The sequence below is a fragment of the Micropterus salmoides genome, unplaced genomic scaffold (assembly GCF_014851395.1).
Source record: "Micropterus salmoides isolate LMB-PRFRI ecotype aquatic unplaced genomic scaffold, ASM1485139v1 Ms_hic_scaffold_4, whole genome shotgun sequence".
NCBI classification, from domain to species: Eukaryota; Metazoa; Chordata; class Actinopteri; order Centrarchiformes; family Centrarchidae; genus Micropterus; species Micropterus salmoides.
Genome location: NW_024043372.1, coordinates 33574518 through 33594812, shown reverse-complemented (window position 1 = coordinate 33594812; position 20295 = coordinate 33574518). Strand labels below are relative to the sequence as shown.

Sequence of the window (20295 nt, the reverse complement as noted above, 5' to 3'; positions counted from 1 at the left end):
AAGGAATTTGTCATTCCACCCACGTCTAGGCTGGGACACTTTTTTTTCCGAGCATGGAAAAGGTCTTTTAAAGGTGGAAGCCTTGAAACTCCTTTTCTTCAGGGCTGCAATTAAGGATTATTTCCATTATTGATTAATCTGTTATTTTCTTGCTTAACAGATAAATCGTTTAGTCTATGAAAAGTCAGAAAATAGTGTGTGTGACGTCTTTAAATGTCCTCTTTTGTCTTACCAATAGTCCAAAACTCAAAGATATTCAGTTTATAGTCACATAAAACAGAGAAAAGCCGCAAAACCTCCCAAATGAGAAGCTGGAAGCAAAATTTCTAAAGTAAAATTTCTAAAAGCAAGGCATCATTCAACCAAACGTTTGACCTTCAGTGTTTCTTCATTTATCCTTAGATGTGAGAAACCAAAAAATTGAAAGGTATAAAGGTTGGTGTTTCTCAGTCGGGTGGAGAGAGCTCTTGTTTGGATGTCTCTATTTTTGGTTGGTCCTGTATAGTGTAGACTTAGATTTGAGTCAGGCTAAAGTTGATGCTGTAATATTTGACTTACTTGAGACTTTAAAGTGAAATGTTGATCCGTTTTGACCCAGTAAAGTTCCAAAGTCACATCTTGTATGTAATTATTTCCATTCAAAGAGTGAATAAATTACAATAATATCTTTGTCTATTTTCCCAGAATAATGAGAAATTATGAATTTTCCATGGCCATTCTCCAATTACACCACAAAAACCAGTTCAAGACAACGCATATCAAAGCAGAGGCAACTAGCCCAGCCCTCTGACACACTTTCTGTGTTTAATCATTACATGTGTCCCACTAGAAGGTGCGTTCATAACCCACAGCCTGGCTGGTTAATGATGGCCAAGTTCAGGCTCATATTACCCGACGAGTCATGCCTCCAATCAACAAATGTATTTGAGGGCTGCAGGTTATTAAAACTTTTGTAGTTGTGGTACAAGAACTGCATTGAAGCGCTTGATCCAATCTGTGAACGCAAACCACGTCAACTCAGCCCAGTGCTGGGATGTTGTAATAAAGGCTTGCAGTTTTTATATTTGCTAAGGCTTGAGACTTAGCTTAGACTTACCCTCAAGGACTTGAGTCTTGCTCTGACGACAGCTCTGTCATCAGGCAGTGATGATGCCTCAGTATTTACGAGAATATATTTTGATGCTTTCTCTGGTCATGGCCACAGGACTCACACATAAACCTATTCTTTGCATTAATTGTATTAACCATGTTTGTGGTGCCGTGCCCTTCCCATGGAGTGAATGAAATCTGTGTGAGCAATCCCTAGCTTGTACCTCTGAGGGGATTCTGGGAGGTCTTATTTCTCCTTTCTGATAATACAGGCAGATCCTCGTGATCAGCGAGCCTGGCACTGTGCCCAGTCTGCTCTCCCCGTCATCTCTCTGTGGACTCAATAATCCAAGAACACTTGAAATCTTTCCTGTTCATTTAACACCTTAGCTCCAGCTCCCATGTTGAAAGCATAAAAAAATGCTTTTACACTGTTTTATAAAAGTCAACGGACGGTACATCATTATTTACCTGAAGGCATTTTAACAATCCTGGCAGGATTAGAAATGCTCACTTGACTTGGTAACTTTGTCTATTTGGATAGAATTAATTAAGAACTTTGGTATCTGCATACAGTATTTGATTGTAGGAACTCCACTTATGCAAACTGTTGTTTACAGCACTGTCAGTGAAACCATCCTTGAGATGAAACATCAAGGCCTTGTTAGTTAGTGTTTTCCCTTTTCGTTATGATCATTAAAGGCCTAAGCTGTGCCGAGATCAGTGCACCCTTTTAAACTTGACCCTTCTGACAGCAGTGAACCCCTCAGTCCTCTCTTCAAAGCTAAAGGTAAGCACCATGTGGAGATGTAAGCTCAGCTGCTTTTGTCAGGGACTTCAAGGTAGAGGTCTTGGAAACTCTGTTTGACAGTCCTAGGGCTCTAAATCTCTCCAGAAGCACTCTGTAATGGCTGTGGCACCGTGCTGCGGCTCTTACAAGACCCAGAGCTTAATTAGAGCCTTAGCACAAGCTGGCTATTGAGGCTCTGGTCCATGCTGAACTGATCTGGACTATTGTTTATCCGCTAAGCTCTTAGGTCTCTCTGAATCTGCTTGTCTCTGTTGATGTTTCTCTCTCTGTTCCCTGCAGAGGAACAGCATCTGAAACAAAAAAAAAAAAAAAAAACGATTGATCTGCTGAGCAATAGAAGTTTACAAATGAGCCTGCTGGAACATTTCCTATCTGAAGCTTTCCAAGTGCCGCTGCCTAATTAGCAATATTTCTGATTGAAGGCTGCAAAGATGTCATGCTCAGCTCGAGCAGCCATAGTGCCAGATGGTCTCCGTATGAAATCTTCTGGACCAGACAGACAGAAAAATAAGATGGAAATATTTGTACAAGACAGCCCCTCATCCCTTCAAACCTCTCCCCACCCCACTGTCAGAAATCCCCGTCATCAAAGCAGTTACAAGAAAAGGGGAACTAGCAAAGATGCAGCTTGGCCAGTTCGGTCCCAGCTCCTGTAATGAGGCTTGACACAGACGGCGTACAGAGACAAAGCAGGGATCACCAGCTCCGAGTGCAGCCACTGGAGCCTGACACTGTGTGTTTTTAATAACGGCTAAGATCAGCCCTGGTGTGCCGTCACATCTGTTAAACACTGGAGCAGGTGGCCGGCTGCCACAGGGGAGTACTCACAGGAGCCTGTGTACTTACTGTCAGTCCAGAGTACATGACAAAGAGGGGTCGCAGCAACAGAAATATACAACATCCAGACAATACAGCAGGACAGAAGTGAGAAAGCCAGCAGTGATTGTGCAAACCAAACTATGAATGAGCTTTGAGAGCACATTAACATGTGACATTGATGCAGCATATAGGAATGTTAGCTTTTCAGGAGAGATAAACTGTAAAATGTTCTCAGCATGTAGGGGAGCCATACAATTCTTACAACAAGATGTCTTTATTTTGTATACAGTAGGGGTGTGAAGAGATCTGCGACACTCATGCAATTGACATTTTTCACATGCTGTCAAGCCACACATAAACTTTCTGAAGCAGTGAAAAACAAATGTTTAACTGATAACGTAGACTTGCAAAGCTAATCAACTCCACCCAGCTGATGTGATACCGGCGTATGTACTGATGGTAATCCAAGAACCAGCTGTAGCGCTGTGAGTCCAGACAGTTGTGACCAGTGTTACTCAGAAATAGTTTCTTATTACTCCTTAAAAAAGTAATATTATTACTTTACTTATTACTGGGTGATAAAAGTAACTAGTTACGTTACTATATATATAGATAGATATATATAGATATAGATATAGATATATAGATATACATATAGATATATGTTACATATACCATGTAAGTGACCTTGACTTGAATAATCTGTCAGATTCTTTTCTCAAATATTTAAATAATTAACTAAAATCATTTTTTTTAATACAGTGCTCTTAATAATTTACATCAATAAGTTTTGTTTTATGAGAGCAGCAGAACATTAGCCTGATTGCCACAGTAGGTACACAATTAAGAGTTTGCTGATGATACAATTAGTGTACATGCATCTATGTACAGTACTTAGTTTGTGTGTGTACACCCATAATGAATAAAAACATGAGTGGCCCATGAGGTCTATTAGTTTTTTTTCTGTTGTTATTTGAGTCACTGATGATTATTCTCATTGTCAGGCTGTAAAATGGAGCCTCTGCCAGCAATGTGTTGCCCAGGAGCTCCTCCTCTGATAGTGAGTCTGGCATCTTGTATCACTAACAGTGTGATTTAGAGGGTGCCAAGGAGCTGTGATCCGTCTGTGGAGATTAGACATCCTGGACGCTTATTATTGCTTTATCATATTTGGGTATTTTTTTGTGTGTGTGAATGATGCGTGTCCCATGTCTGCTCCCTCTGTTTCCCCTTCTTCCAGTGGAGTGTATCTCTGTGCAGCTCTGCAAACTTGACTTTGCTGACAACAAACAGACTTGGCCCCAGCATAGAGCTCACTGTGCTGTGAGCCCTCGAGGGGAAGAGGTGTGCATGTTCATTGTGTGTGTCTGTGTGGGTTGTAAGGGAGTAAGATAACAGTGTTAATGAAGCATGACACAACCCTGCATTGCTGATATTACTTATATGCCTGTTCTAAAATCTTTACCAAGAGGCAGGCAAAAGTGTACTGTAGCTGCACTCTGGTCAGGCAATCTTCCCCAGCCTCCTCTGTGAGGTGGCCTTAAGATGCTACAAGTTATCAGTTTTTTGAGAGCTTGGTAACCTCTAGAGGAGGCTGAAACTTTTTCAGCAGTTGAATGTTTTATTTGTGGTCACTTACACTGACGACTGAGTTACTGGTGTTAAAATGCTGCACATAGCATATTTTATTGTTTGAGTCTCTACAAGTGGGGCCACAAGATTATAGCTCATTACTAATGGTGTTTATTGGCAGATGTTATGTGTTTTGTCGACATCACTGTATCTTTCTAACCTAATATGCAGCTCTCCTCTCATGTTGCATCTTCATTTTCAGTTAAAATACCCAAATAAAAGTCATACAAAAGGTACTCCAAGTTAAGTATAGCTCGGCACCTCCTGAGACTCACTTCCCACCATCAATTAGGCTCATTAGACCAGAGAGAAGAAGCAGAAAGCATACTGTACGTGATCTGGGATTGATCAACGGTGGATAACAGTGTTCCATGCTTAAATCAGATTGGGTGAAAGTAAACAGTTGTGTCTCTTTTAGTCAGCATTACGGTTTTAGCTGTTTGTTGTATAACGCTCAGTAAGCTCACACACTGCGGGAAATAAAGACTGCTGTGTTTTTAAACCTCACCAGTTTTCGGTCAGGTCAGTTAAAAGAAGGATATGTTCAGATTTCAAGTGTGCGCATCCACACACACATATTGAAAAATCATTGTCTGGTCCTTGAATTTTTTTTCTTTCTTATGAAAATGGTTAGAAGTGAAATAAAAGAGGGATTAACTGTGTTTTTCAAGTAGAATGACCCACATTCAAACTGCCACTCAAAAGTTATATAGGCCCCCCGGAAATAAGCCTTCAAGTCTTCATGCTCTCTATCACGTCAGCTCCTCTCTGTTCCGAAATACAGACTTTGAAGAATTCGTCTAAGAAGTGTATCCGACCAGAAAGAGGAGGCGAGCGCCCCGGCTCTCAAGGCTCTTTAAAATGCTTGTATATAAAGTGAAGTTCCCAAGGTTTCTTCAGCCCGGCCCTGAAAGGCACCGTTTGCCTGGCAGAGTTTCCACTCTGTTCACCTCACTGCTTTTCCCCAAGGAACAGAAACACTGTCTCTTTAATGATGTTCTTCTCCTCTTTATTAAAGGATTACGTGGTGACTGAATGGCCGTATCAAAGACTAATGTTACACAAGACAGTCAGCGAATTGACTTAATATCCTGCAAAGGCTTTTCTGTATGATAATGATTAGAACATGGGCTTGTGTTACTGCCACAATGGCTTTTTTGATGGGAGCTTTGTCACTGTCAATTAATCTTTAAGCAAATATTTTTCACTTTTAATGTTCCTGTTTTTTTGTGTGTTAACATAATTATTTATTTAGAATTATATAATTATAATTGGCTGTTGGCTTAACTTTAATGAATTTTTAAGCCGTGGAGGTTTTAGAGAGAGCCTAAGTCCCTCCCATTCCAGTGGACCAACATGGGACCTTACTTCCGAAAAGAAATTATGTGTAATTCAGGACACAGTTCAAACAGGATCAAAAAATAAGTTGTCTCTTGCCCATGACTAGCGTGCATATTTTTTCCGAAATAAGGTCCCATGGGCCGGAAGCGGATGCGAGTGACTTAGGTTCTCTATATTTGTAAAACTTTTCCAGAGACTGGTGAGCTTTTATAGTTGTGACATCATCACAATGTAAAGTCTACAGACAGCAAGCAGAACACCTTCGCTAAGGCCAGCAGGAGAAACCCAAATGTGCATGTAAATGGTAAATGTGCTGCATTTACTGTATACAGCGCTTTTCTACCTTGACAGACAATGCACTTTACACTTTGCCTCTCTTTAACCTATTCAAACACACACTCCCTCACTCTCTGTCATCCTAGGCGCACAGCTGCACAACAGTGTTGGACATGTAGCCATCAAGTGTATATTTAAGACCACTTTTACAGTTTTTAAAACATGGAGCTGTCAGCTTATGGAGGCAACACTACCTCAGTTAGCTAGCTAGCTAGCTAGCTAGCTGCCGCTGATAACGTCAGTGACAGTTGCCAACTTAGGTGGAAATATCAAAAGTGGTTGGCTAGTAGCTTGCTTTTGTCTACCTTTCAGAAATACACTAGGAATTTTGAGAGGTAACCCTGCCTCCGTTGTCATTGTAAACTGCATATGGGTGATGTATTACAGAAAGCTTGACAGGCATAGCAACAGTAGATAAGGGGGGAAGCGCTTGGCGAACTGTCAGTTCAATTTTATATTAACTGAATAAGAAGGTTCAATTTCAATGAGGCCAAATTAAATAAAGAATAAATGAAAACCTGAGGCAGCTTCATCCCATCTACCATAATACAAAGATAATAATGAAAGAGAGGGAGCTCGCCGCCTGGCAGATAAACTTATTTGGCAGCAGGTTTGCAATCACTGAACAGGCACTCATAGATTCCCACATCAACATCTCAATCTAGCTCGATTTGCGTTCCATGGAAGATACCGCGCCGGAGCTCGCGGCACAGCTCACCCCTGCTGCCCCTAATTATTACCCAGAAGGCTGAAGACTGGCATAGCTATTACATGAGGAAAACTGAAATCCTGAATTGGCAATCCTGTGCGAGGATACTGGTACCCGATTCCACTGTTTCTTTAGAGGTCAAATGTGATATTTTAATTAAAGAAAATAGGCTGTGAACAACAAAGTCACAGCTGTGTAAATTCCTCACCAGATCCAGACACAGCAGATGTGTGATTTAGACCTAATTAGTATTCCTTTAAGTAGGGCCTAGCAGCCCTCTTGTCATTAAAATGGATTTAACAGAGACCCCTCTCGGAGGATGCACCAGAGATTGACACAGTAATTTCTGAGTGTCAGTCATCGTTGCATTGTGTCAACATGAACAACAGCTCATGTGTCTGGTATTTGTAAAGGCAAATCTAGCTTTAGATTACAGTTAAGGGGGTTTTACAACTGTTAAAGTCTGGTTTCTTTGGCTCATTACTGCATCAACTTGATATAAATTGAGTTTTCTGTTCCTCACAACCAGCTGAACTGCGGCTGTGTGAAGGCACAGGCTGAACATGGCATAGTTGGGGAGCCCAGCGGTGGTGAAGCATTGTGTATTGTGTCAGGGGAGTGTTGTGTGTTTTTTCCCAGTGTGCTGCAAAGGGCTGCTCTGTGTCAGAGGTGAGCATGGTGAATGGAGGTCGTGGGACCCCCTCCACAGCTGGGAGGGGACTCCCCCCATTGAGAGCACTGAGGCAGAATGCTCCGGGCCCAACAAGACGGGGGCTAAAGGCTTTGTCTCTGGTTCACTGCCTTCAAGTAGGCCTGGGATTCCTGGCAACCAGGTTTGTCTACTGGAGCTTGCATGCAGAGAGAAGAAAGCACAAAGGCGCTTGTATTCCTCAGCTGATGTACAACATCGTGGCTCGCTGTGGGAAACAAAGATGGTTGAGGATGTGCGGTCCTGTGTGAGAATAGGAGGGCTTATTACTGATACCAACAACAGCAACAAATAAGAATTTTAGATGGCTTCCTTCTTAATGTGACATTACTTGTTTTGATTGTGTTTCGGCCCACAGTCGAGGCCAGTTTTTCATTTTTTTTCTTTGCATGAGAGGGCAGTGGTCTTAAATGTCAAGGTCGCTCTTTTGGGGCTCTTTTTTGAGTAGGATTTCTGCATGCGATAGCTCGGTTTTCTCAGTGTCTAATAATTCAGAGCAAACTGCAAATAGAGGAGCTATTAATTTTTGATGTAGAAGAAGTAGAAGGTTAAGTCTGCTGAGATGATCCAATTATCCTGCTGGCTCAGGATTAGCATTAATCTGCTCTGGTTATTAGTGGGCACATTGCCTCTTCTAACTTCTGAATTAAGTTCACTCCTTTTCCTGTCTTCTTCATCCTTCCTCTAAGCACACTTTCATAACCCCAGTGCCTTTGGTTTCTGTATGTACTACTTTAAAGAAATATGTACTCAGCTTTTACATTGTCTGCGTCAAAGACGTTTTTTACATGCACAGCATTCATTCCCTGGAGACGATTTAATATTTCTGCTACTCCTTATGTGCAGCTCCCCAAATAAATCTGCAACCTATGCCATGAATTCAAATGAGACAGCCATAGCCAGAGGCAGGCGCACCAACCATCCACATGTTTTATCAGAAAATGAATTCTCAAACATGGACTTGCATGTAGGTTGGATGTCAGGAGGAGTGAGAAGGGATGCTAAAGATTTATGACACCTTCATGCCTAATGAACTGCAACACTACATACTCCTGCTAGAAAGTAGCTTCATTCTAAGAAAACTGAGCGTGTGTGTGTGTCTGCTGTGGAGACTCAGGAGGAGGGAGCGTCTGTGAAATGAGAAGAGCCCCAGGCTGAGATCCTATCAAAGCTTTCAACACATCCAGGAATCACAAACCAACAAATTCCGTATGATGTGGTGATTGAAAGCGGAACAGAAGCTCTGTGTAAGGCCAGTGTGATGACCCAAGATGCAAAATGCATGCAGGCGGCTGCAGCGGACACTACTGCTTGTCCTGGGTTTTACATATCCTCTTTGTGTTGCCACAGTAGATGCTGAGGTGAACTTGATGGCGTTTAATCTGTGTGCTCGGCCTGACATTTTGGACAGCATGGATCTGTGTTCAGAGTGTCTTATTTAATTTCAAGTCTGATTGGATCTGGTAAACACAGTCTTTTAAGAGCAGGGACTTTCGAGGGTCTGCGCTCATCTTTCATCAGCATACAGAGGTCTTAAGTTGCTCAACCAAACTTAATTAGCCTCTTCCCTGCGACACGCTGCAGCCTTTTGCTAAAATGAATCTTTTCAGGTTAACGCGCGGCACCCGCTCCACTGTCTCTGACAGGAGGTCAAATTTATCCTCTGCTGAGAAATTACTTAGCTAAATGAGGGCTCCTCCATGCAGCCTCTGCTAATGACCTTGATTAATTAAAGAGAGACTCTTCCTAATTAAGGTCTTATTCTACTTGGTCTGGCTGTGACCCTGTAAAACAAGCTGAGGCGGTAATGAGTCATTTCTCAAACAGAATATTGTTGCTTAGTTTGTGTGGGCACAGTGCTTCATGAGAGGCCTTAATCATGAGAGATAATGATTACATCCGTTTGGAATAATGAATATCATCTTCAGTCTAAGAGATCATAACACCAAATGGAAAAAAAAAAGGTTAACAACATATGATGGTTCATCTTTCTATCTGTATCTTCTTCCAGGTCAACGGCAAGGACCTCTCCAAGGCCACCCACGACCAAGCGGTGGAGGCCTTCCGCACCGCCAAGGAGCCCATCATGGTCCAGGTTCTGCGCCGTACACCGCATCCCAAATTGGTCAGCCCGGCAGCTGACTCCCAGGTCTCAGACATCAGCACCCAGACCGACATCACCCTCCAGCACATCATGGCCCTTACAAAGCTGCCTCCCTCTTCACCCCCCATGACGGAGCTGGAGGAGTATCTGCTTCCAGAGGAGTAAGTACCAACTCCGTTTATGAAGAACTAGAGAGAAAATTAAAGATTAAAGTATGCAAAACATTTTCAGCATATTCCTGATTGCCCAGGTAGCCAAAATGTACTCTCTGCAATGGCCTAAATCTGACCCAGCTGGGTTGCTGGACTCTTGTCAGTGTCAGCCTACAAGGCCACATTAAATTAAATAACATAAATTACTTTGTACCATGAAGGCTGTTTTTCTACAGTTTACGTCGCTATCATTGCAGTGAAAGATAAAATGACTGAATGTTGCTGTGATAACGTCAGAGCTGTAAACTGGGCAGACAGTGTTTTGGTGTCTCATAAGCCTTTTTGACTGATTGATCTATCACTAAAACCAGCACTGGATCATGTTTAATCGTCTTATCTGTATCTGAAGCAAAAAGCCCCCACCAGTGCAGCACCTTGCACGTTTTTGGTTTAAATTCATGGGTCAGGGACAACACAGTTGTTATCTGGAACAGGTGCTTTCAGGGTGCGTTCACACCGAGCTTCTTGGTCTGGTTGAAGCAAACCCAAGAGCATTTACCCCCTTGGCGCGGTTTGTTTGGGTTGGTGTAAATGCCTGACTCTAACTCTGGTGTGGACCAAACAACCGGTCTCGGGCCGCCTCGAACGAGTGGTCTCTGGAGTGGCTCATTTGAACCAATCACAGGAAGCTACATTTGTGTGTGTCCATTTAAAATAGTTCTCATTCATTATTACTGTACTATTTAATATATTAAATATATACACCTGTTAAACAGTAACACAGGTGTCCGAAGGCGAGCTAAGGGAGGACAGAAACCTCCCGTGGAACAGAAGGGCAAACGCTAGCTTGATCTTGATATTTAGTATAAAAACAGATAAAAGAAAATTACAATCAAAACATGAAAGATACGCTATAAAAAATACTATAACAACAAATATGTACAATATATAATATAATAATAGGCGAATTATAATAATGTAATATTTATTATTGATGAAAGGTTGGCGTCTTTTGATTTATTGAATTTTTATGTATGTAGCATGTAGGGATATTACGACGGAGTATTTAGGGCCACATTGAGGAGAGAAAAAAAATTGATATTATGAGAATAAACTAGTAATAAAATAAAAGAATAAAATAAAGTCATAATATTACGAGAATAAAGTTGTATTTTCAAGCTACATGTTGAAATGTGGGGAAATGTCAGAAGAGCAGCCTGCCGCCTCTGTGCGTTAAAATGAGGAATGTGGAGATTCTTGTTAAGTTATACTTCAGTATAGGTTTCCTGAGAAACCACAAAACCCCTTTTAATGGCACGCAGATATAACCAAGGATAGCCTTGCAGTCGACCACTACATTTCCTCTTCCACAAAAGAGGCAATTTCCTCCAAGTCTGTGTGATTCTTTCTTCAGACTAGAGACAGTTTCTTGCATAGTCTTTTCAAAGTCCTGATACTTATGATAATTTGGTGCTGATGTGCCAAAAGATTGAGTATCTCGTTATTTGTGAAACCTATACTGAAGTATAACTTCTCAAGCATCTCCACGTTCCTCATTTTAACACATGGAGGCGGCAGGCTGCTCTTCTGATATTTCCCCTAACATGTAGCTTAAAAATACAACTTTATTCTCATAATCTCAGAATTTTTTTTTTTTTTTTACACCTCAATGTGGCCCTAATACTCCGTCGTAGGATATATATGCATTATTCAAGGAGATACAAATGTATTCTGGAAACACAAGCTGCTTCTATAATAGGCCTTTACTAGTCATTTGCATGGGCCAACGTTTTTTTTTGCATGTTTGCAATTGAGGCCCACTTTGTATGTCAAATGCAAACAAGTCATGGTATAACCTGTGATGCTAACCCTGCATTATTAAATTATTTAATACCTGCTGTCTTACGAGACGTCCATATGCGTGACCCTCTGACACCAACATGTTGTACGAAATCCAGGTAGAAATTTGGAGTGTTATTTTTACCCTGAATGACATTTCCGTCACATGGCTTTTGTTTACAATTTCTGGACCATTTCAGTTTTGCCTTTGTGAACACAAACCGGATCAGTTAGAAAATGTAAACAATGTATCATCCTCACATTGGTTTGATACAGGAAACCCTAACCTTCAAAGTGGAACTGATTGTGATTTTGCCTAAATATATCCAATCTACACCCACAAAATCTAGTCTAGTCTGCTCGCCCAGTGCCAGGTGTGCTGACTTTTGGTAGAAAATGATTTTGCACGTTTTATATACCACCCAGGTAAATAGAAGATTAATAAGAACTGGTTGACATGAGACTGACTTTAAAACCCACTGCTTAGTTGCAGTATGGCTGTGGTACAAAAGGATTATTAAGAGTGTTTCCAGAAAATCCACTTTCAAAGGGACTATACAGAAATTCTTCAAGCAGAACTCAGCAATGTTAAAAAGGTCACTTCACTCTCAGACACAATCAGACCTTTCCCTTTAATAGTTCATTAAGAGAGCGACACCTTATCTTCTTCTCCAGACCACACTGTTGTGATCACACGGATGTGTCGGAGGTTTGAAGGGAAAATGTCCCTGTCACTTTTAGGAGATGACAGCTCCTCCGGGGCACACAGCCGCATTAAAATGATGGTTCAGTTCGTTGGATTTGCATATTACCAAATTGCATCTTTTGTTTGTCTGTCTCTCTCTATGTGTGAGTGTGTGTTAGGCCCTGGAGCTCAGGGAGTCTGGCCACATTTTACACTCTGTGGCAGCAGCCGCAGTTGCCCGTTCATGAATAAATGAGATTTCTTTAATTGATTTCTGAGACAAATTAATAACATGGCGTGTTAATTTGTGATTAGCCTCTGGGTGTAGCTTCAATATATCTGATTCGAGAGTGATTTCTACATTGAGTTCTTATTACTTCCTTTCTACTTCTGATTTAATTTTTCATACTCTAGGGCAAAACTAAATCCAGATTGACAAATGTGTTAGTAATTGACTTTTTTTTTATGTGAGTGTGTTTAATTTGCATTCCACTCTTTTCTAGTTTATCTTATACTCTTTGTCTTTTCTCAGGCATCCTCCAGGACATGCATACTTTGACCCCAATGACTTCCTGGAGGGCATACAGCAGGACATAGAGCGTGAGGAGCTGGAATATGAGGTAAACATCAGCTCCCTTGCGTCTTCTCCACTCTCCTTTCAATGAAGATCTACATCAAGACAGCAGTGCATTATTGCTACATAAGCAGACCCAAGGTCGCCTCTGTCTCCAGTCCAATGGCCTTGCTAGCGACCACAAGTCCTGGTACATCACAGTTATTGATGGGGCACTCTCCCTATATACAGACGTTGAGATGTAGGCCAGACAGGAATCGAGCTGCTGGTTTGTTCCAGCAGATGCACAACGGTGACATCATTACTTATTAGTGACAAGGCCTAATAAGTCTTCCTCGGCTCCTACGCAGTGGAGATGAGGCCTGGTGAATAATTAGATGGGACAGATAATAGGTCTGCAGTGATGAATCTGATGATGCAAGCTAACAATGCCTGGATGAGGCCATGATGAGGCCATGATCAAGGCTCTGTTGTGCTCCTTCAGTGACCTCCGCCCGTCCCTGACACCCCCTCCCATTAAACTCCAGCCACCTACTGCTTGATATTAATAATATCGAGGGAGGAGCTATGAGGCTGAGAGCAGAAAGGTAAAGTTCGGGGCAGCTAATGGCAGATGCGCCGCAGACACACACTGACTAACCCCAGTGTCCGTGTAGAATGACTGTCTGTCTTACGAAGGACAAAGGATCCACTGATGTTGTTTGCATCAGGACGTCAGGACCTCATGGTTTGTCACTCAGTATGCATTGTAATGTTTCCAATTTGCACAAGAACATATATAATAGAAATAATAGGATGTCCGTTTAGGTGGCTATGAGTGGTAAAGTAATGCAAATTGGTTATATTGTTATATGATTTGTTGGGGGTTTTTGTGATTGCCCTCTTAGTTTTTCTGTCTAATTCTGTGAAATATTTTGTTGTCAGCAGATGTAACAGTAGTTAATACAATTTGAGAATAAGGTTTATTTGCTTTCTTTCCTGGTGTCTTGTAAAGTAAAGTTGCCAGGCAACCAGCCGTGACTCCAGACGTCCGTTGCACCAACCGTATCCAGGACCCAGACCCTGGAATTAACCCACTCTTGTAAACTTTGTGTATTTTGGGGAAAATACCTCAATAGTCCCGTTAAATCATTTAGAACAAAAACAAAAGGAGTTTCCTGGACAAACAAGGGGGATCAGTGATTGGAATACACATTCACACACCGATAGAACAGCCAGTCTGACTTAAAAGTCATCAAACCTATTGAGAAAGTTGCTACATTGGCAACAGTCTTTAATAGTCTTTCACAGCAAAGACGTTCCTTAAGTTAAAACGGTCCACACTGATTAAGTAAATCACTAGTTTGTTAGTTGGTTAGTAGTTGCTCAGAAACAAGGATTTACAAATAGCTGGTGCAACCAAATCATAGAAATATTCCGGCACGTTCCCCTTCCTCAATTTTACACGCAAGTCTTTGTATGGTGGTGGCGATGGAATTTTCTGAAAAAAAGGAGTCGATGTACTTCTTAAAATGTCAAACATTTCTTTAAGATAGTCTTTATGATTTTACCACGACACAGTTTTGGGGGGTTAATCCTCACCTCTGCCCTCAAAGAACAGCACTGCTCGTATCTGTATCTGTATCTGTGAGATTACAGGTGTTGACAAGTGAAAAACGAGACTCTGCCCGTCTGCTGTCCACTGCGTCATCTCTCATTCTGTCAGGGGGCCTCTAAGAAAGCCAATGGCTTCCACGGTCCAGCTGAAAGATTCATTACAGTGATTGATGAATCACTGTTGCTCCAGGATCCCATTTCGGAGTCAATATATTCAGTCTGTCCAGAAAAACCGATATACAACCATATTCTCCTCAAACTTAAAAAAAAACAACTGATAATTTTAGATGAATGGAATAATAATTTGTGCATATGTCTCACCAGGAAGTGGATTTGTACCGAGCCAATATCCAAGACAAGCTTGGCCTGACGATCTGTTACAGGACCGATGACGAGGATGAAGCTGGGATTTACATTAGTGAGGTATGTGGTGCAGGGAGCTCTCAGTGAGTAAATGCTAACTGCTGGCTGCCAGCAGTGACGATGTTCATTCACTCCAACTCAGAAATGGAAGAAATGTCCCCAAAAATGTGAATATAAACAACAGAAAGTGTGATCTCAGAGTGGTGACCTTAATCTCTTACTCTTTCCTTCTGTTTTCTTTAGATTGATCCAAACAGCATTGCTGCAAAGGATGGCAGAATTAGAGAAGGGGACAAAATCATTCAGGTAAGATCACTGAAATCTCAGCACATGTCTCTTCACTATTAATTCTATGTATTTTTCTATGACCTATGTGCTTGCTTGTGAACGAATATATATTGAAAAAGAAATATTTTACCTTTGCTAAGAACTTTAAGAAGTGGTGGTTAGAATTACATTTAAATTTCAAGGGTACGAATAGTTATTTATTTATTTTATTGAATAAGGTATTTGAATCTGTCCCTTCAGATCAATGGTGTTGAGATCCAGAACCGAGAGGATGCTGTTGCGCTGCTGACCAGTGAGGGGAACCAGAATATCTCTCTGCTGGTGGCCAGACCAGAGATCCAGGTAATTAGGAAGTCATTATGGGTGTGAACTCAGTAAAGGTTAATGACAACAAGGCATTTCATGTTAAAACCTCATATAGTCACATTTGGAAGAAAATATGGTGTCCTTCAAAGTGAGTTCTGTGTTCCTCCAAACAAAACCGAGTAGGACTTTCAATAGTAGAGGCTCCATTATTTGAGTAAGACTTAGCAGCTGAATGTTTGCGTCTAATGAGGCGTCTCTTTTCCACCGCTGCGACTCAGCTGGATGAGGGCTGGATGGATGATGACAGGAACGACTTCCTGGATGACCTCCACATGGACATGCTGGAGCAGCAGCACCATCAGGCCATGCAGTTCACCGCCAGCATGCTGCAGCAGGTACGCACACACACACACACACAGACACAGACACAGTGTGAAGAGGCAGAGTAGCACAATCAATCTGTACTAACACATATGTTCATCTATAGATTATTTTGGCCGAGCCAGTTCTGCTGAGGGAACAGCTGTTCCATTGTTTTAGTAACTGAGTTTCTCTTTGAATGGAAACCGTCATATGGAAACCACTTGCTCAGTCCCTTTTATAGGTCCATTTTAAATTAAAAGGTTTCATGAGTAGCATTTTATTAATAGTAATAAAAGTAAATAAATGACATCTGTTAAACATTATGTGTGCTTTGTGATATTACATAGTATTGGAATTAACAAAACTACAGAATCCCTACTAAAATAAAAACCTTACAGCATTATATACTTAAATATTTCATTTTTTATTTATTTTTTGCTTTATTAATGGGCTTCTGATTTTTAATGCAAAATTGAAGTTTTACACACTTTCACAAAATCAGCAGGAATCCATCAGCTACAATGATTTGTCAAAAAAAAAAAAAAATTCTACGCCACAGTATCCCGTGTAGTTACACAATATAAATGTTCAGTTATGTTGACTGCAATATTTCTGCTCACAATCAGTGCCCTTGCTTTGTCCTTGGGAGTAGCACTATTTCTGAGTCATTCTGTTGTCTGTCTCTACAGAAGAAGCATGAGGAGGACGGAGGCACCACAGACACAGCCACACTTCTGTCCAACCACCACGAGAAGGACAGCGGGGTTGGGCGCACGGATGAGAGTACGCGGAACGACGAGAGCTCGGAGCAGGAGAACCTCGGCGACGACCAGACCACGGCCTCCAACACGCTGGGCAGCTGCAGAAAGCTGACCTACAGCCAGGACACCCTCGGCAGCACCGACCTGCCCTTCAGCAGCGAGTCATTCATCTCTGCAGACTACGCTGACACTGACTTTCTGGGCATCCCGGCGGATGAGTGCGAGCGCTTCAGAGAACTCCTGGAGCTGAAGTGCCAGATGAGGAACAGTGGAGCCCAGAGTCTGTACTACCAGGGTGGTGGGGCAGAAGGTCAGGACCAGGAGGGCGTAGACAAAGAGCTGGAGCTGCTTAACGAGGAGCTGCGCACCATCGAGCTGGAGTGCCTGAATATAGTCCGTGCTCACAAGATGCAGCTCCTGAGGGAGCAGTGCCGCGAGTCCTGGATGCTCCACAACAGTGGCTTCCGCAACTACAATACCAGCATCGATGCACGGCGCCATGAGCTGTCCGACATCACAGAGCTGCCAGAAAAGTCAGACAAAGACAGCTCCAGTGCCTACAACACTGGCGAGAGCTGCCGCAGCACCCCTCTCACGTTGGAGCTGTCCCCAGACAACTCGCTCCGTCGAGGAGCAGAGAATCAGGGTCCGGCTGGGGCGTCCGGCTCCACCAGCTCCATTGGCAGGATGCTCAAACCGCTCCTGTCTCCTGTCCAGGAAGCCTGTGGCCCCAGCCGGAGCAGAGGCTCCACCAAGGATCTAGATGGAACCGTGCAGGCGGAGAGCAAGGAGGGGAAGCTGGGAGAGTCCAGTAAGTCCGGGCGGAGCTTTTCCCAGCCACATTCACCTTACAAGCACGCCCACATCCCCGCCCACGCCCAGCACTACCAGAGCTACATGCAGCTGATCCAGCAGAAATCAGCCGTGGAGTATGCCCAGAGCCAGATGAGTCTGGTCAGCATGTGCCGGGACCCCATCACCTCCAACGACCTGGGGCCGAAGATGGAGTGGAAGGTGAAGATCCGCAGCGACGGCACACGCTACATCACCAAGCGGCCTGTCCGGGACAAGCTGCTGAGGGAGCGTGCCCTGCGCATTCACGAGGAGCGCAGCGGTATGACCACGGATGATGACGCCATAAGTGAGCTGAAGATGGGCCGCTACTGGAGCAAGGAGGAGAGGAAGCAGCATGCCGTTCGCGCCAAAGAGCAGAGGCAGCGTCGCGAGTTCATGAAGCAGAGCCGAGCCGATTGTCTGAAGGAGCAGGCCGGCCCAGAGGACAAAAAGGAGCCCAACATCATCGAACTCAGCCACAAAAAGATGATGAAAAAGAGGAATAAGAAAATATTTGACAACTGGATGACCATCCAGGAACTGCTGACCCACGGTACCAAGTCACCAGATGGCACAAGGGTTTACAACTCACTCTTGTCTGTGACCACAGTCTAAGTCCTGCTCTGAGTTCAGGTGACCGGCCAGCTAGAGGAGGACAGCCTGGAGTGTGATGGACTGTACATAGGACACTACCAGTTGGGGTAGAGATTCCTGCCTCGTTCAATGTGGCAACATTTTGTAAATAGGAAATAAAGAAAGCCTTTCCTGGATGAACTTTCTCCACCACGGCGGTGAAGAGATGGTCCTTCAAATGATGGTTGGACTTGACATGAATGGGCTATGAGGATGATTTTGGATTTTTTTTTTTTTAACTTCTTTTAATTACCTTTTCTACCTTTGTGCTTGCTCTTTTGAATAATTTTGGCGAGAAAAACACAATATTTGACTTTTTCAGGTTTTGAAAGTGTGTAAAGACGGTGTGCCATACATAAACAGCCAGCATTTACACTATTTTACATTATTTTGTTCGTACTATAATCCTTTATCAGTATTTTACTGTTATGCATACTTAATGCTTTTATGGAAACAATGCTATTTTCCTGCAAGGTAGAACAAGTAACCCTTTTCAAAAGGACTTTTGTAAATTAAAAAATAAAATTTTTGTAAAAAATCCACTTTTTTTAGTTTTAATTTCTCTCTAATGATGCTGATTTCCCAAAGTCAATACCACCAGCAATGTACCATCTCTCACATAATTTAGAGAACATCACACCGTGATATCATTGTGTATGTACGTATCTTTAGAGAAAGATGTCTCTCACATTGAAATTTAAATGTCTGTGTTTGTTAAAGCACACATCGTAGTCACTTTTGCTTTCTTAGGGTGTCATGTATTGAACGGAGTAACACCTTAACAAATCCTTAGTTAGCCACACAATTTGATGTCTTGTAAAATGAGAGAAATAATAAATTATTGTTTTATATATGATGAGCTGTCAAATGTTGGAATTTGTCATTTGTAAGAGTTGTTGGATCACCAAAACTATAACCACACAAGGGAAAGTGTTTTTTTTTACATGGAAACTAGTAAGGCACAGTTGTGTCATCGTCCAAGTGAAACAGCCGATAACTTCTTCTGCCTGTCAGGCTCCCTTTACATCCTTACCGGTACAGTTAGTGTAATACAATAGAAGTGTCCCATGTTTCAAGGTTTTGGTTTGTTTTGTTTAGTTTTTAACAATAACACAGTCATTTACAAATAACCTAATTTGTACCATGCAATGTAATTAATTAATACCTTTACACACACGTAAGGACAGATGCTGTCACTTATTCTAGCCACCTTCTCTAAGCTCTGGTAGATGTTTTTGTAGCTTTGCTGGAATGATATCACCAAACTCCATGAACCAATAGCTGCTCTCTTTTTAACTACAAGCTGAGTCTGTACACACCCACACCAGCCTCCAGGTCACACAGGTCTAATCAGGCAAATTAGAAGAAACACCTGTGTGGGCGCGACATGGTTGTGTGGGCCTTTTTAAAATATAATCAGCTTTTAAAAATTGATCTCCTATGTGCAAGTGTGTGCTTACAAAAGCGAACCTGTACTTTCTAAATTATACCCTGAACAACTGTTTCCAATTACCATTATGTATGGATGGCCAGTTCTGTAGTGATGAATACAGATAGATTGTTTATAATATGAACCACCACACAGCGTTATTCCACACAGTTTTATAGAGCAGTATCAAGTGTGGAGAGTCCCAATAATCCATCAGAGGGGGATCCAGGGTTGAAAATGAATGGATTCACTTCCAATCCAACTTTAAATCTGTTTCCTTCTGGGGCTTGTTCAACATTACAATTGTGGCGTTTAACACTGGCTAATGAAAGCCCCCCCCCCGCTCTCTTGTTGAATAAATATTTTAATACAGAATGTAAATTCTTAATGGTATCACAGAATCAGACTCTCTGTTTATGTAAATTTGCCAACTTGCAGTAATGATTTCAGAAGTCCTGAGGCAAAAAGAAGTCTGTTGGTTGTGTCTGTGTTTCATGTCAGAGCCCAAGTAGGGCAACAGCATGTCAGACACCAATGAGCAGAGATCCCAGCTGTCCAGATCTGAAGGCTAACAACAAAAATAGGAACTGTCATGATGACAAGAGAAAACAACAGATATGTATGTGTTGTTTTCTCCTGTCATCATGACAGTCTTTTCCCTTACATGGATTCGGCGGCTGCCCTCCATCATCTTTTGATTGCGCTTCCTCAGCCAAACAAAGTGGTCCATTAGTTCATAACGAATATATGACATAATACAATATGTTGTTTTATGTTGAAACCATGCTGTGAGTGACGCTGGCATGAGGCACCCTCACATGGCAATATCTTCTTGCAGTGCTAATGGTTTATTTATCTGACTCAAAACTCCTACCATCTGTTAGAGGGACCTTGTACCCTCACTCCCATATGATCCTTCAAT

General features: G+C 42.2%; 1 protein-coding gene across 1 annotated transcript in view; it reads left to right on the top strand.

Moving 5' to 3' along the window:
* The window catches only part of pdzrn3b (PDZ domain containing RING finger 3b), a 94401-nt gene extending 75601 nt beyond the window's left edge, over positions 1 to 18800 (top strand). Inside the window, 7 exon segments of the mRNA XM_038696736.1 lie at positions 9458 to 9711; positions 12759 to 12846; positions 14721 to 14819; positions 15003 to 15065; positions 15288 to 15389; positions 15632 to 15748; positions 16406 to 18800. Of these exon segments, the coding sequence (XP_038552664.1) occupies positions 9458 to 9711; positions 12759 to 12846; positions 14721 to 14819; positions 15003 to 15065; positions 15288 to 15389; positions 15632 to 15748; positions 16406 to 17926 (2244 nt within the window). The 3' untranslated portion in view covers positions 17927 to 18800.
* The last annotated feature ends 1495 nt before the right edge of the window (positions 18801 to 20295 follow it).